Source organism: Falco peregrinus, chromosome 2 (genome assembly GCF_023634155.1).
Source record: "Falco peregrinus isolate bFalPer1 chromosome 2, bFalPer1.pri, whole genome shotgun sequence".
In the NCBI taxonomy this organism is placed as follows: domain Eukaryota; kingdom Metazoa; phylum Chordata; class Aves; order Falconiformes; family Falconidae; genus Falco; species Falco peregrinus.
Genome location: NC_073722.1, coordinates 106,893,307 through 106,911,290, shown reverse-complemented (window position 1 = coordinate 106,911,290; position 17,984 = coordinate 106,893,307). Strand labels below are relative to the sequence as shown.

Sequence of the window (17,984 nt, the reverse complement as noted above, 5' to 3'; positions counted from 1 at the left end):
GAAACCCCCAAGCACCTGATGTAAAAATGTATCTTCTCTTGTTATGGCAAGGCAGAGCTGCTGAGCCCCAGGTGCTGCCACAAGAAAAATACTAAACCGTTCTCCAAGAGGCTTCACTGATGCCAGGAGGGAGCCTTGCTCGTCATGACCAACAGCAGAGTGTCTTTTACGGCTCTTTTGCTTGCCCACCAGGAAGGGGAGGCCACCAGGAAGGCAGGTGAGAGGAGCCTCTTCTCTCTCCAGCCATGGAGAATCAACGGGAGAGTCAAGAGCAGAGGTGGTGGGGGTCTAGGTCATCTCCTGTGTGTTTTTTTCTCTAGAGGAGAATAAACTGGGAAGAGAAACAAGGAGCTGGGCAAGAAACAACTGACCCACTGCTAGGAATGGGTAGATTCTTCCATAACGCAGCCACAGACCTTTACCTTCTCCTTCTGGCATTAAAATACTTGAGCTGACCTGCCCCCTTCTCCCTTCCCTTCTGCCTGGGATCCAGCTCTGAAGCTTACTTTGGCTACTTGGCAACTGCCGCCTTTTGAGAAAAGACAGGGCTACCATGAAATATTTTTTCCTGTTACTGGTTCTTTTTTAAATCTTCTGCTTCAGCTCCGACCTGCGTGATGATGCCCATCGCTGACAAGCGGTGTCACCCAAGATGCTCTCAAATGCTGGGCAGAAGAGGGGAAGCTTCGCGCATCGCTCGCCGGTTCGTGTGGCACCTGACAGTTTGGAGGCATTGCAAAAGCCAAGCCAACAAAATCCACCCTGCAGCATTATGGAGGGTTTGCAGATGGTTACACGGCAGTGGGGAAAGGTTATCTGATTATTATGGGAACTGAGCAAGGGACCTGGCAATTCTGCCAGCCAGCAACAAGATTTTGGGTTTCAGCAACCCAAAAGAGATAAAAAGATAAAACTTTGATAAAAGTCACCCTGGCCACACAAGACTTTCTTTTTCCTTTTCTTTTTTGAAAAGCCTCAGTCAGCTTTTCCAATAACCATTTGTGTTTATACAGCCTCTTTCATCCCAAATCGTGCTGCAGCATTTCACAAACTCTGTTCACTGACCTCCCCATGGTACCAGTTAGGTAGCTGGGAAGGTGAAAAAGACTTTTTTGTGTCCACTCCTCACTGCAGCCAGAGCTGCACATGCTGCCATGCCTTCGCCCAACCCACAAAACCTCCATACTTTTTAATCCAAGGGAATTTTTTTATGTCACTGATAACAGGGTACGCTGGGTGGGCTTCCCCCGGCTGCTCCCCCGTGCCTGCCTCTGCCGCGCTGAACAGGCTCAGCTCCCATCAAAGCAGAACGTCCCTCAGAGATACAAGCGCTATAAAACTGGCCATAATAGGCCATATTTTTCATAAATCAGCCCACACGTCCAAGGAAGATACTGGCTAGCCAGAAAGGGTGGTTACCCCATCACACACTGCCTCAGAGAAGGGAAAACAAAGCAGCTGAGGGGTTAAGGGCTGATAAACACCCCCCACAAAAAATTAAGATGTTTTGCACAAACAGAGGCCAGTTCATCCTACAGTCATGGCACCGGTGCTGCAGGGGAACGCAGACGTAGCTTCTTCCATAAGGTGCTATGTTTGACATATAGTTAATTCACCTAACATTTTAATGTTGTTTGTTTTTTTTTAAAGGACAGGAGCACTCTTCCCTGGGTTCCCACACCATGAAGCGTGCTTAAATAAAGGGTTGCATCCTGCCACTTCCCCGCTGGTGCTGGCGAGTGGGATTTTTCTGAGAAGAACAACCAACACTGGCACAACAGCCTTGCAGATCCAAGCGTGATTAATTGCTCCATCTCCCCATGTGCAAACGGGCTGAGTGCCGGGGAGCAAATTCATCAGGCAGGGAGGGACAAGGACAGCAGGATCTTCCTTGCATCACACAGTGTTTGGACGAGGAAGCAGAGGCAGGGCTCATCCCGTCTCCGCAGTCCCATTTCACACACAAAACCGATAATTTGCCAGTAGTGGTACCATCACAGCCCATCTAGACCTTGCTGTTATTCTTTTTTTAGCCTTAATATCTGAAAAAAACCCCTGCAAAGAGTAATTTCCCCATTTCCAAGGCACTCAGCTTTAGCTCACAGAGGGGCTTTGGAGAACATCTCTCTTTTTGCAACGAAAAGATGAGCAGAGGGCACGACACATTAAGTTAGGAAAGAACCAGTGTTGTCATTAGCGGGGTCTGAGCTTCACAGCCTGCTTCATACCGCAGGATATTTTAATGTTTTGCAGATGTCTTAAATACCCATAAAGAGTGATCTTCACACTTGGAGCAAGACCAGAAAAAAAAACAAAACAAAACCAAAAACAAAAACCCCCACAAAAAACCAACCCCAAAAGAAAGAGCCATTAATACAGAACACAGAACATGGAATTGACTTAGTTGATCCCCCATCACTCCCTTTGCTTTTCTATCAGGTGTTTGGGGTTTTAGAAGGTTTCCATTCATAAATCAGCTTCCTTTTATGATGTTTCTTATAGCAAAGAACAAAAAAAAGACTCGGTGCTCTCACAGACCTTGCATCTGGCATCCGAGAGCTTTGCAAGATGTGCGAGATCCGTTCTCCTTGCACGTCTAATAGCAAAAGGAAAGGTAAGAAACTCATCGAGGCTGACAAGCTTGCCCGACAGACCATGCCTGAGTGTCCCTCAATGTGTCATCACTTCATACCTATAATTTCAGCTCGTACTGCTGTAAAAACGACTGTGATGTCACAAACTTGGAATGATAATTTGAATTCAAGATCAAATAATAACACGCATGGTGGAGGAGCTGGATTATGTGCTTGGTTTGGGGATAAAGGCACTGAGCTGGTGGTCACGGTACCCTGGTTATATTAATCCTGTATAAACTGAGTTTATTAATACAGTTTTAGCCACATGTCCACAGCACACAGGACAGTAAATGAGAGGGGAAAAAATACCCATTTTAGCTTCAACACAGCTCCATCAGAAATAACACATTTTAAAAATGCAGGGGACAAAAAAAAAAAAATCCGACATCATCTGTAAGTTAAATTCATATACCATGGGGCTGAAGAAGGGTTAGAAACAGAATTCATCCAGGTCACAGTAACCACTTTTTCTTTCTATACTTTCTTCTTTTCGTGGGTGACAATTCACGTAATCAAACCCATACCACAAACCTGATCAATTTAGAGCTCATGTGGTAAAAGACATCTGAGCCCAGGATGCAGCTAGGCGTATATTTCTCAAATGACACAGAAGAGAACGAGAAAATAGATCTTCACTCTACCCAGGGCTACAAAGGCAAAATCCATTTTGCTTCCAGTCCCAGCACGTCACCTCTTCAGCTATGCCAGTTGTTTAGTGCAGTTTTTAAATGCCCTCCCTAACACACGGCTTGAAACACTATGGATGTTGGTGGGCAAGCAGAGGGTCACGTTACCTGGCGTACACAGCTTCCACGCCGAGATGCTTGCCCATACCTAGCACCCTACGTGCAAACAGGATTGCACCTTGCATCTCAACTTGATGGAGCTGCAGGCACCGCCAGCAGAACAGACAGACAAAGCTGGACTTTGGGATGGGGTTTGGCTCAGATGTTCTTGCCTGGCCATCGACCGGCAGAAAAGCCTCCCTCCACAAAAGGCAGCAGGATAGGGATCAGTAAAACCAAAATCTCACTTTGTAGCTCACTCTGGGCAGCCTTCAGGAGCTGGAGGAGCCTCCACGGTACATCCCCAGGACAGCAAGAGCTGGTGTAATCGAACACCCCAAGGTCACAAGGGAAAAAAGCAGCCTTGGCCCAAGGCTTCGTTTTCTCCTCTCCCCCAGCTCCACTCAGCATTTATCCCCCGTGCAACAAGCCCTCAGAGCAGAGGAAAGCCTGACTCACCCCCTATCAGTCATCAGTCAGCCATACGTGTGGCTTGGGTCTATGGAAAAAGGAACCGGTTTAATTTTCCAATAGTTTATGGCCAGATATTCCTGCTGGCAAAAAAGAGCTGTGAATTTTTTATGGGGGCCCTTTGCTCCTTACGTGTTTGTGTTTTCAGCTCCTTTGCCTGGAACGGCTCCCGCTGGAAACCTGAGCGGCTGCAGGAAAGGCACAGGGCATTGGGGCAGCCCCATCCCATGCCACGCAGCTTCACTAAAGTTTTTTTTTTTTTCCCCTTTCCCCATTCACGGGGCAACCCTGGACAGCCAGACGTGGCACTGGGGACCACCAGCACCAACTGCTCCCTTCCCCTGGCACCCCCCTTTGGAAAGGGGTGGTTGCGGGCTGTGCCGGGAGCCCAGCCACTACCCGAGGAACCAGCCTGGCACCTTTCCACGGGGCTGGGGTTGGCGAGAGGCTGGATGATAAAACCGCCCCAAGGTCATGGTCATGGGGACAGAACCACTTGTGCAAATGTCTGTTCCTATGCAAACACCCGCTTGAACTGACGTTAGAACACTTGTCGCACAAGACGAGTTTCCTGAAGAGCAAACCTGCCTCTTCTAAGGCATAATAAAGCCCAAAGGTTTACCCTAGCTGGGCAAGGGGGTAAATACCGAGTGCAACACCTAAGGCCACCACCCAGCACAACATTCACGTGAAACGGCGGCATTTATCCACCCTGGAAGCCTCCCCACCAGGCAGCAATATGGCGAGCCACAGCCCAAGCTGGTTGTTCTCGCACGGCTCCACCGGCGTTTCTGGAGACACCCACGTCCCAGCCCCTCGAGGAAGGGGTGCTCGCGACACCCAGGTTCAGCTGAACCGCATTATACATTTGTAAGTAGGGATGGGACCAAATCCAACCCCTGACGTCCAAGTGAAAAGAGTTTTCACTTGGTTCCTTTGGCAAAAGTCACCCGAACACAAGCGCCTCAGGGAAGGCTGGGATCTCAGCGGGATCCAGAGAGACACGATCCAGCCTTTGCACAACATACCCTGATGTCCAGACGACAGCTCACCCAACCGATTCCTGCACTCAGGCTCATACAAAGCACTGAAGGCTCCTCCAGCACCAGTTACATTTTTTGCCTTGCTGCTGGTTTGAATTTACTCACTGGAATAAGCATCCACCGAACTGTGCTGAGCCACAGCCACGTTGGAGAGCCCAGGCCAACTTTTTCCTGGCTATACAGACCAGGACATGTTTACCCAGAGCTTGGAAAAATGATTCAACTTTTATTTTAGCTCAGAGGAGAGACCAAGGGGTCACCTGTAAGCTAAGGGCGGTATAAATAGAGGCTGAGTGAAAAAAAGCAACGTATGGAAAGTCAGGGAGGAGAAAAGCAAGATGCTACAACCATGAGCAGACTGATGGAGCAGGTTAACAGGGACCAGGGTCCAGGTCAGCCCCATCTGTCCCACCTCTGTATGGATGTGGACAAGTTCACAGCTGTCTCAACCTACATATTCATGTATGTTCATGCCACGGGATGCAACAGCACACCTTCAGCTGGCAGAGCAACAGCCAAAACTTCTGCAACACTCCTGGTCCTGAGCTTTCTCTTGCTCTCGTACGCCGCTGCCAAGTCTCTGTCAAAGAAATCGCGGGGAGGGAGAGTTCTGTGGGGAAAGAGGAGTGGATGCTGGAAAATAACCCAGGTGACTAAGGCACGCAGGTTTTTGGGGACGTAAAGAAAATCGGTGTCTCAGAAAACCACCACCAAACACTGGGATGAAATTAATTTTCACCCAGCATCCTGAGCTGCCAGCTAAGAGGGTTTAAAGCACAGCCAGTGGCACCCAAAGCCCAAGCAAGGCTACGTCATGGACCAGCAGCTGCAGCACAGTCTCGCTACTGCTGGATCTGCTGCCTGTCGCCTGCACAATCCCTGCTTTCCTCTCCAAGGCAACACCCATCAATCTCCCAGGGATGCTCCAAGGCTTAGCACCTGCCTGTGAGCCCCTGCGGATCCTCGTGGAGTGCCTCGCTGCACGGCAGAACAGGGTGGTATTTTCTTTGCTGCATTAATACAGCGGTCGCTGCTCTCGTGCAAACACTTGCCACCTGCCAGCACTTGCAGCAGCCACGTGTATGGGACCGCTGGCCTGGAGAAGCCGTCCCTTGCTCCAGCGGCAAAGCCACAGCACAGCGAGGTGCAAACAAGCTGTGCCAAGGAGGGGGAAAGGACCAAGTGCATCCAAAGAACAGCATCTCATGAAGAAGAGTCCCCGTGCTGCATGGGCTGGATTGATCCACGTTTGCTACTGCATGTTTTACCACCACCGTGTGCTAGAAGCCCACGATTCAGTATGAGGAGTTTGCATCTCTATGCTCCCACTGGCACTAATTTTTTTACAGTATTTAGTGCCAAAAGCAACAGGCAGGGAGACAGGCGAAAGCAGGTAGTCGGCAGCAGAGCAGTTCACCGCTGCATGAGTGGCCTGGGGTTATTTTTATGAGTGGTGCCGAGCGCACTTGGCCGCGGCTCACTGTTAGTCTCCCAGGGCAAAACGTGGAGAAGAAACCAGCTTAGTCACGATGCTTTGGAAAAGGGTAACCTCAGCGGGGGAACGGGGCCTCTCTGCCTGGAAACATGCCCGTCAAAATAGGTTTCTCCAGTTTCCCATCTCATTGCCCCATGGGGGAGGAGAAGGGAAAGGAACTTATTCTCCGCAAGAAAAGGGAAAGGGATGTATCTGTACCCTTGCATGGGTTTAGCTATGCAGCACAGGGATGCATCTGTATCTTGAGCTCACGCTGTAGGACACAGGACGTTCATCCTTGGTCTGGAGATGGAGATTTGGGTCCCTGACGTCCCCGAGCCATGCCTGCACGCTGCTGTAGCCGCTCCACCCTTCCCAACACGGTTTATTGAGTGTAGAGAGTTTTATGAAGCACTTCCAGAGCCAGTTTCACACTGTAGCCCAGGCAGACATACCCCGAGCATCATTGTGGCTTTCCCTCAGCAAAACTAAAGAAACTCTAAACATCTCAAAGAAAGCAATTTCCGTCATTTTTAAACACCGGTGGAGGCTATTATTAAGTAAAACCTCCACAAGAAGCAGCAGTGAATGACTCTATCCCTTCATACACTCTTAATTAAAGACCCATTATTAGCAGGACAGAGATGCCTGCATGCCCCAGCTTGGACCCCTGCCCCATCACACCAGGCACATCACACCTATGGATGGTGCCTTTCCAAGAAGAGCTTAAAACCACGACGTGCTGACCAAAAGGAGGCATGGGATGGGTAAATGCCTTGCAGTTCAGCAGCAGAGATGGGAACAGATGAGCCAGCTCTAAGTTTGCTGTCTCCAGGAGGGAAAAACAAACAAACAGCACCTCCCCTTCCAACAAAATCTAAGGTTATAGAGTGCAACAAGCGTGCTTTTGGTTAGAAATTCAGAGGTTTGATGAGCTCGCTGGGACCTGCTGGGAGACATACACACCTGCTCCAGGAGCACCCAAAAAATATCTGGGGGTCACTGTGTGATGCCCAGCGGGGGCTGGGTCTTGCTCAGATGTCTGCTCCCCCCAGAGATGTTGCTGGGACGTTGGTGGTGCTGCCTTCCAGGAGGGCTGCACCCCCTGCGTCACAGGGGATGGAGCCACAAACATCAGGCACACACTCCAGCTGGGGCATCTGCACCTCCTCTCCCCGCTCCACGTTACGTCAGCATACAAAGTCTTACACGCAGCAATGAACCTGGATGACTGATGCCATGGCACTGCTCCAGGCAGCTCTTTCCCAAGGACAAAAAGGCATGGGAAGGGTTTGGAAGACAAGGAAGGGGAGTGCTGGGAGTTGGTTCCTGGTGGCCCTCAAACAGAGCTCCATCCCATCTGCAAGCGTGACCAGAGCCAAATGCAGGTTATGGGGTAGAAGGGCTTCCTTTTTGATCAAAGTGAACTTTTTGTGAGTTCAGGGAAGCCACGCAGCTCCCACATTCCCAGGAAAGCTGTTACGATGAAGACATGCCACCAGGAAGCTCTGCAAACCCTCCTTTGGGCTGACTGGAAAACATCACTCAGCCTCTTCCTACAATTCACACCATTTGTTTTAAATGTAACTTTAATTCCTGACAAGCCGTGTGCAGGGGAGAAGAAAAACACAACCATGACAGATGAGCCTTCAGCTCCCCCACCACACTCTGCCCTGTCCCAGACAAGATGAAACGCAGACAGAAATGTCTCTTCAGGAAGAAGCCTGTTCCTGGGAGTTTCAAGGGAGGAAGGAATTTCAAGAGGGAGCATCACCACCCTCAGCTCCCCCTCACCCTACAGCCTGCACAAGGCTTGGCGGAAGAAAGCTGTTTCCTCTGAAAGATGCATACCTTTAGATGTTTGCAACCAATTTGTCTTTGGTGCATGACACGTCATCACAACTGTAGTGCCAGGACACGCCACGCCGACTTAGCGGAGCCCTGCCACCCTCCCAGAATTACAGGTAGGGAACTGCAGCACGGGAGGACTAAGAGATCAAAAATCCCCAGGGATCTGATGCCACATACACCTCCTGCAATCACTGCCTCGTACCTTTTCTCTTACCCCTCTTCCTCCTTATCCAAGATGCTTCCAGAACTTGGACATTTCACACCCTGCTAAACCTATGTTGTTCTGTGGATCAGATACCGACAAAACCACTTATTTAAGAGAAAACCTGGGGAAAGATACCTGAATCATCCAAACAGCCAGTGGCCACCATGCAAAGTCCCATTTTCTGTGGAAGGGAGCGAGCCAGCCTGGGACTTTCCAAAGCCCTTATGCTGCTATAGCTGCCAGGGAGCAAACGGGATCGGGAGTTTTCAAAGCCCACATCTGCCTGGGGCTGTGCTCACGGGGAAACCTGCTCATGCCAGAGCCAGAACAGCAGCCCACAGAGGCTGCACATTTTTGGAAACCTGGCCTTGAAGGCACAGCCAAGGACTCTTGTCATTTGGGGTCATGATAAATATCACACAAGGGCGAGGAACAGTCTGTTATCCTTGCGAGGCAGAAAGTGTTCCTGATGGGGTGAGGTCTTTAACTCAGACCCACAAAGTGGGAGAAAACAAAAATAATTTGCAAAACAAAGTGCGAACACCCAAAGTACTGGCATTAAGCAAATGTCACTTGGTCAGCTGGAAAGCCCGATACTGTGCAATCAAACCACGGTCTCCGAGCAGGTCCTCTTGGTCCAAAGACGCGCAAGCACAGCAGTAACCAGGAGGCTTTTTCCCTGGTACTCAGGGAGAAGCTCCACGCTCCCAGCACAGTGGTTTCCCAAGCCAGCAGAGTTATGGAGGCTTGATGAGACCATGGTACCTACCGGTTTGGGGCAGTGGATGTATCTAGCAAGGCTGATGATTAAGTCATGAGTGATTGGATCCACCAGGTTTCGAAAGCTGGCATATCGATAGAGGACATCATCCAGAGAGGTCGATTCCATTCCTAAATCCTGCAGAAAATAAGGTAAAGGAGAAATGTTAGATGTGCTACAAAAGGCACTGTTAGCGTGGATCTTCAAATTGGCTCACGTTGGCGGTCCCCCATGAAGAAGCAAGTGATCCCCACCACCACCCATCACAAGGAGGGGACAGATGAGCACATCACCCTGGGGAAAGCTGCACTCCTGTGCTTTATCTGCTCTGCACAGAGGTGTTAGTGCTGCAGGACGAACACCCTCGTGCCCTCCAGAAGCCATAAATCCACTGAGCGATCAGTATGCTTGCAACAAACTAAAATTAAAGATGACTCCGGAGTACATGACAGCTCGATCAGCATGAAACTGGAATTGGAGAATAAATATAGCATAGATGTGCTCTGGGGTCTGCTGTGCACTGGGGAGGAAAGAATGAGCCTAAGATTGCAGCAACGGAAAGAGGAGGATAAGGAGGGGTTGGGAAGAGCAAAGTGCTGGACTAGATTGCCTGGAGAAGGGGTGGAAGCGCTGCCGTTGGAGAGTGGACAAGGATATGTCAGCAACGGTTCAGATCGAGCTGATCCTGCCCTGGGGATGGATCAGACCTCCCAAAGTCCCCTCCAAGACTATTTTCTATGATTTGCAATCCTTAGACATAATAATTTGAGGAATTTTGGCAAAGAACTCATCATTATATGAAATATGTCAGCGCACAGGGGCGAGGAGGGGAAGGGTTATATATAGTGTACTCCTTTTACTTCAAATATTTAATCTCCACTATGTTTTGTTCTTCGGCAGCAGTCGATGAGGGGACAGGTCAGCAATCCTCTCACACGAACACACGTTGCAGTGGGGTCCCACCAGCCACCCCAGAGGATGGCCAGAGCCAGTCCCTCGAGGAGATGTTCCTCACAGGTCCCACATGACACCAGAGCTGCAGGAGAGCTGGCTCATTTTCCAGCTCTACGTTACTGGGTGAGCTTGAGCAAGCCATTTCCCTTTTGCCTTTTATTTTTGATGGGAATAAAATGTTTTATGTTTCTCTTTAAAGGCATACTTCCACTTTTAAAGAACAAAGCCCAGAAGCAGCCTCCTCTGCTTGGCATGGATGGGATTTAGCAAAACGAAGAGCCGTGGGTCCTACAGCATTTCAGGAGATTTCTCTCTCCGTTGGGTACCACATCCACGCACCCATAGCAGAGACACCACCACACCTACCACAAGGCATTTACTTTCCAGATGGCCTCTACAAGACTCAGTGGGCAGGGACATACCCCACGCACATGGCACAAGGTGCCAAAACCAGCGTGGCAGTGGTGGTTTGACAGTCACCACTGAAGATCCAGAGATGTGACTCGGTAAGGAAGAACTGACCACCAGCATCCTCCCAGTGCAAACCCTTGTGGAGGAAGCCACAACCTTTGGTCCTTCAAGCCCTCACAGACAATGGGAGCTGGGTTTGTAAGCTGGTGGGCTGGTCCAGCTCCGAGCGTCTGCTCCCGATTCTTGAACCAAAACACAGCACAAAGGAGGAACCACTTCAACTGACCACAAAAAATCAGGTGATGATAAAATCCTTGTATCTTTATCTCCACTAGCATCGGGGAAACTGACTTCTGACCCTCAGGAACAGGGTGTCCACGCTGGAGATGGAAACTTGCCCTCAAGTGCCAAGTCCTCCTCCCATGTAACTGGTGGCATCTGGCATGAAGTTGCATGATGTTTTAAAAACACACGTGTTTCTGGGGGTGAAAAGGCATGCTGCCCAGCAAGGGCAGTGCTCCCAGGGATTAACCCCGGTGCCATCAAACCAAACTGGTCCAGTTCTACGAAGAATCTGAGGCTGAAAAGAGCTGAGCCGCAAAAATGAGACGGAAGTTTCAAGTGAGGAAGGAATGAGCAACGCAAGAAACATGCACAAAGGGGAAAGTATTTGGTGCTCTGGTCCTCTTAGGGAAAACCAGCTGGTTACAGGGATGAAATACAGGAGAAGGCCCTGAGGGCTGAGTGTGGAGCTGGGGAAAGTGAAAACAAAAATTATCTTTAAGATGCTAGTAACAGCCTGAGACTCCTGCATGTCCAAATAGCACCTTCCTAAGTGACTCAGTAAAAAACACCTGAAAAGTGTCAAGACACACAGCACAGGGCTGGGACAATCTTATTCACCATCATCCTGCAAAAAGCCACCTTCCTGAGTCCCTTTTTATTTAATAGTTTCAATTAATAACTTGTTATTGATTGAACATTTAGCACTTCAGCAGAACTTGCCAGGTGAGGACGTTAGAGCACCTCACAACCACAAATTGCACTTATCCCCCCCCAGCCACAAGTCCTGAAGTTTGGAAACAATGTGTTTTAAAGGGAGGCAGCACGCAGAGCTGAGCAGAACGTCAGTGAGATGTTAAGAAATGGGAGAAAGGAGTCCACCTCAAATAGGTGCTACAGCCAAAGCACCGCAGCTCCCAGCCCGCATATTATAAACGCAGATTTGGGCCAAACAAGTAGAAGCACGCTAGGGCTGGATATAGCTGTTGTTGCAGGAAATCAAAAAAATCAAGATACCAGTAAGAAAGTAGCTTTACGTGGTCTAAAAGCTTGGAAAACTTTTTAAATTTTTTTTTTTAAAGGAAAAAATGAGAAAGAAGACAATCACAGACCTGGATAACCTCTCTGTGTATGTGCAGATGGATGAAGACCAGGCAGAAAAGTAGAAATACAATTCAAGAGCTTCAGCTATCAGAAATCCACGATCCCTATCAGACCCAGGACACCAAGGAGGGCAGAAACGCATGGCTCAGGGTGGGGACTGGCCCCAAGTCCTGGCAACACTGCAATTTGTCCAGCTTTGGTATATGTTCAAAGCACCCTGAGACAGTTTAAAGCTTGTTATTGCCAGTCACACACACAATCTGTTAATAATTTACATTAAAAACTCCCCTTTCTCCCACCCCCACTGTTTTAATACAGCAAAAATGAGTCAATAGCACCTTGGCACCCTGCAACAATTTGGAGCTTGCCTCGAGCTCAGAGGTGCCCCAGCCTCAATGGACCGCTACGGGAAGGCACGTTGGTTGTAGGTGCTGATGCTCTGTGACTTGAGACAGGCTGAAAATTATCATCTTCATTTAATAATATCTTTTCTATCTTCAGCCACTGGCCATAGCAGCCAGAGGGATCCCACATTGCCTGCAATTGCAGCTCACACCACAGGCAAGGTAGCAAGTCTTTCCCGTACTGGTTTCCTTGTTTTTTTTAGGGGCATCACTACAGCACTGGCTGAGTTAGTGTTGGCTTTGCTGACTGTTTGACTGCAAACATGCCAGTTAGTAAAAAAGAGCTGAATCAGTTAAAAAAAAAACCACCACATGTGGGGCTGTTCTCCCTTTCCAGGAGCACCGAAAAGAGCTTCAAAACAACAAATCCAACTGGCCACAAAACCCAACCAGCCGTGCCCACTGACTGCAAACATACCTAGTTTGAAAAATTAAGCGGCCAAATAGATTTATGAACTATCTCATGGCTTCTCCCAAGCTGGCACTTAAAAAAAAAAAAAAAAAGAATTAATCTCAGCATCAAGATGTCAAGTTAAGAGGATGGCATGTGTTGTGCTCTCCAGGAGCACCACTGCGACAGCCGGGCCAGCCCACCAAGGCTGCTCCAGTGCAGTTGGGGTTAATTAGGCTGGAAAAAACGAACTCCTTCATTTGAGACCATCTTCATCCTCGTGTAGTCCAGCACTGCGCAGATCTGCAGGTGACTGCACAGAACCAGGTGGGTTCAGGAGCTCGGGCTCCTTTGCAAGAGGAAAAAAAGGAAATAGAAATTGTGCAGCTAATGTAGGGCAGGGAGATTCCCAAGGGAAACACACTCTTTCAGGGAGAGACACACCTCTCCTAACAACAGTGTGGATGTTACCTTCCCAGTCCAGTAGAGCTCAACATTAGGATTAAGTAAACATCAAGTAAGGGCTGGATTTGGCTGACGGTCGTACGGCATCGCTGGCAAACCCCACGCCCCACCAAGGGAGCTGTTTTGGGGGCTTGGCAGAAGTAATCCCACAGATCCAGCTCTCAACACACCGGGATCCCTGAGGATCATACCAAGGCTTAGCATCCTGCCACTTCTCTTTAAGCACCTCAAAACTCTGACAATTTTCTCTGAAGCTAAAATTAAAACGTAGACCAAATAAATCAGAGAATTTCTCCTCTTCTCTCCTGGGAGAACTTCCATTTTTCACATGAAGTATTCCCTCCTCCCTCCTGGTACGCATTTTTTATGCACAGATGTCTTTCTCAGCTGCTCCCTAAATCTCTCTGCCACACCAGCATTGTCTCTTTTCCACCACATGTAATATTTTAAAGCCACTCAAGGCTGAAACTTGTTGGAGGCCAAGTGATGAGCTCATCTGCAATTTAATAACTTCACACCAGTTCATGCTGTCAGCGGCAAATCACGGATCGCTAGCTTTGGAGAAAACGCCCAGCATCTGGCTTGAGTCACTTGGGTTTTTTTCAACACGTTCCCTTTTCTTAGGGGATCTTTACCTGAATAGCCGGTGCAACTTTCCCATGGGAAGGATATAAGGTTTTTCAACGATGGTGTTTATGAGCCAGGCGGGACCATGGTTTTCTTGGTGTAGGCAGGAGGGGGTGTTTTTCTGGTGCCCACCCAAACCCCCGCACTGGGCTGAGATGGTCTGGGAAGGTTTGTGCACGTGTGGCAGGAGAAAGGGAACATCCCTGAGCCACCTGGAGTCCCGACTCCCCCGTGGGCACCGGCCGGAGGACGCCGAGAGGATGCTTCTGAGCGGCACATTCGACAGCACCCGAACGAGCTCGAGCAGGATTTGGAATTAACGACACAAACCGAGCAGAGACAGTCAGGAAAACAGAAGTGACTGAAAGCAACCCAGAGGCTGCGAGTGGATAAAAAACCAAGCTGCCAACTCAACTTGAGCAGCTGCCCCCGAGTCCATCTCACCAAGCCATGACCCTTGCCCGAGCACGTCGGCTCCAGCCTTGCTTTGCCAGGCAGGACCGAGGAGCAGGGGGAGGAGATCATTTTGGGGCCAAACAGAAAAGCAAGAGTCTTGCTCAATTCATTTTGCTGCACATCCTCCCTGCCATCACCCATGACCTTCCTGCCATTTATCTGATTTGTTTCCAGCTTTAGGAGGCTGAGAAAAAGCCAAACCACTTATCAGCCCCTGGGGATGGCTTACCCACTGGAAGACAAGCTTCCTGCCACCAACAAGTTGTGCTCAGCCTGCACAGGAGTTGGGGAGACTTCTGCAAACATAGCAATGCAAAGCTATTAGATTGAAACCAAAACCAAACACACACAAAAAAACCCCCAACAACTATGAAGGAATTAGAAATTTGAATCAAAGAAGTCCAGCAGAAAAAACGTAATGCTTTCCTCCACGACAGCCAGCAATGGAAACTTCCCAGCCACAGCCATGAAAAGCGTAAAGAGAACCCAATTATTTTGGAAAAACACCGAGCCAGGTGAGAGCCCAGGCACAGTCAGCCCTGCCACCCCGCAGAGCTGGTGCTGTGCTAGATGCTCTCTTCAACCTGGGTCTCTTCTGCAAGCAACAACCCCAGAAATAGCCCTTCCACCCAAAAAACAGCCCAAACTGAGCTCAACACACCCAAGCAATACCATTTTCCCAGTGAAAAGAGGAAAATAAATGCAAGGCATTTGGGAGCTGTACCCCCAGCTTATCTTTCCTTAGCGCCAGGTAAAACAACTTGTTATTCCCTTTCTGCTGCCTGTCAAAAAGCGCAGCACGATGACAGCTTGAGCAACCGGCTTTCGCAGCTCCAAGTTGCGTTTCCATGAGACGCAGCATTGTGCTCCCCTAAGCCACAAGCAGCATTAAACGATGGAAGTCAAGCCTGTTTTTCCTTATTAAACTATTTATCGCTGCAAACCGAATTGCAGTTAGAGGAAAATGCGGCAAGTCCACATGAGAAGTCATATGAGAAAGCAGGTTATGCTGTTGCTGCTTGCATTAACGCGGAGTGAGCACAGTTACCAGCTGCCCAAATATTTTATCGTGTAAAATCCACCCCGAGCTCCAGCAATCACAGCTGCTCATAAATATCCCGATAGCTGCTATTTTGGCCAGCACCTCTTCCAAAACTGTTCCTTATCTCCACTAATAGCCAGGACAGCATAATGAATTTCCAAGCAGAGAGTTTGGTATTATAAACAAAGGTTGGGCACAAAGGAAGAGAAGGATTAATACTGTGTGCAATCAATCATCTGCAGCAACTTATCTGGGAGAAATGATTTCATGAGGTGAGCATTAGCAATGTGGTGAGTAAGGTCAGCTCGGAGGGACAGGCATGTGAGATGTGACTCAATGGCCAGCACAGTGTGGGTTGCTCAAAGGCTACGGCGTTGTTTTTCTTGACGGAGGACATATTTAGCTGCTCAATCCCCCTGCCTTGTGAAGTGTCCCCCCCCTGCTTAAAAACAAGCAAACAAAATATTTCTTGCCTTTGATCTTTAGGATGTTCGACTCCATCATGAATTCTCAGATGTCTGGTTGACTTAGGAGGTTAGGAAGCCACCACAAACCTCAGTATTTATAGATTTGCCAGCTGCAAGCGGCCGTGGCTGGCCACGGCTTCTAGAATCAGCCTCCACTCATTTTGCACGTGATGAAGCCCTCCAGCATTCGCTTCCCAGCTGATAAGTTTGGTGCTGCTTTACTCTCCTATGAGATAAGGCCCAGCAGCGTGGAAGTGTGTAGGTGGAAAGATTATCTGCCTGGGGCATTTATTGCAGCACAACAGCCCTGGTCACCTGCGTACACCCCCTATAAACCCTGTGTTTATACATTGCAATAAGGTGTTTTATACGTGCTATAAATGACTTAATTCTTCACTGGTTATCCTAAGGAAGCAAGGCTGGAACAGTCACACTGTCCATCCATCTTCTCCTCCTCCTCTTCTCCAAACAGCTTTTTAACACAGGAACCAATTTCACCCATTGAGAGGGGACTAAAGCATCTGAAAGGTAACGATGTTCCGACAGGTTCTGGGAAAAAAACAGACCTCAGCAACGCAAGGATGCCCAAGTTCACACCTTCGAAGAGGGCAGGCAGCATTTAGCAGCCACGTGTGGAGTGGCTGGGACCGGGCAGTTGTGGTGGGACCAGTCCATCCAGCTGGGGCATTGCAGAAGTCACCCCAGCAACCTCCAAAGCAACCAGCAATTGCTACGGCAATTTTCTATGTCTAATCCACCAGAATAATGCAAAAATTGAGTTTAAATATGTGGGATACTTTCTGTTTAACAGCGTTAATATTGGTCTGGAACAGATTGCTCATTCGAGCCTCCAGTGAGGGTGCAGCTAGAGAAGAGACTCGATGTTTCAGAGAAGAAGTAAATATTTCCCTGGCAGAGTGACTCAAATAATAAATGGTGGCAGCTTGAACCCCCTCCAGGAGACTGGAATTATAGGAACTCAGAGAGACGGATTAATGGGCAGAGATATGATGGTGCCATCCAGATAATAACTGCAAAGAAGAGATTTGCAGAAGAATGCACTGCATTTATTTTAAACTGCGAGGCAAATGCAATTACCCCAATTGGAGTTTGGCCAGACCACAGCTAACAGACTTCTTCAGGAAAGTGCCTGTGGATATTTAATGAGGATAGATAGCCTCAGCTACCCACCCCATCTTCACTTACAGAGCCAGTGGGATCCCAGTATAGAAGAAGTTTGGAAACACTGGGGAAGGTGACTGCAGGATTTGCTTTGAACCATTCAAACAATTTAGATCCATCACCGCCTTTAACACAAGCATTTGCCTTAAGCTTACAAAATATTATACACCCATCCCTTCTAAACCAGCGGGAGCTGCCTGCATCCCAGTTTCCCATCCAACCCAGTGCGTCGCTTTGCGGCCATCACTCCAGCTGGGGCTCCAGCACCAAGCCAGGATCCTGCTGGCCATGCAGAGCCTGCACCGGCTGGCTCCTGGTGGGACTTGTCACTTCTTCCTCCTGCTCCCCAGATGGATGGGTGGCAGCAGCAGCCTCCCAGTAGTCTCGTCCCGAAGGTGCAAGAGCCTCTTCTGCTCTGCACCGCAACACTCCCAAGAAGAGTGATCCCCCAAGGTCTTCCCCTGGCAAAGGAAAGACGTGGGCAGAAAGAGCCGCAGGTCACAGGGCAAGATGCGGAGGAGGCTGTGAGCAATCCCACCGGTCCCTCCATCGTGCCGACAGCTGGGTGCAAACACCGCGGGGCCACCCTCACGGCCTTCTTGCCCCCTGCTAGCCAGGTCCACCCAGAGCCCACCACACCACCTGGCTGAAACCCAAAGGAAAAGGTTAATGCATCAGCTCTGCAAGACACCCAGCCCATTAACTCTGCTCTGGCTGCTGGAACTCCCATTAACAACTCTGCAGCGAAGCATTAAAAGGAGAAATGACAAATTTAATCAAGCATCTGCCATTTCCACCCTCGTGTGTCTGCTAAGAGAGCTTGCTGGAGCAATCCAGATGCTGACCGGAGCATCCAAACCACACGTCAGAAGCAGAACTTCAATTTATCCTTCCTTTTGCTCTGTGATGAGTACCCTGCAATATTACAGGCAGTGGGGGTTACACAGGCGCCCCTGCCCCAGCACGGGCCAGGG

General features: G+C 49.2%; 1 protein-coding gene across 1 annotated transcript in view; it reads right to left on the bottom strand.

The window, feature by feature from the left end:
* The window catches only part of LRRC75A (leucine rich repeat containing 75A), a 97,699-nt gene that overhangs the window by 54,821 nt on the left and 24,894 nt on the right, over positions 1-17,984 (bottom strand). The window contains exon 2 of the mRNA XM_005240545.4: positions 9,235-9,363. Within this exon, the coding sequence (XP_005240602.2) occupies positions 9,235-9,363 (129 nt within the window). The remainder of the gene's footprint in view (positions 1-9,234; positions 9,364-17,984) is intronic.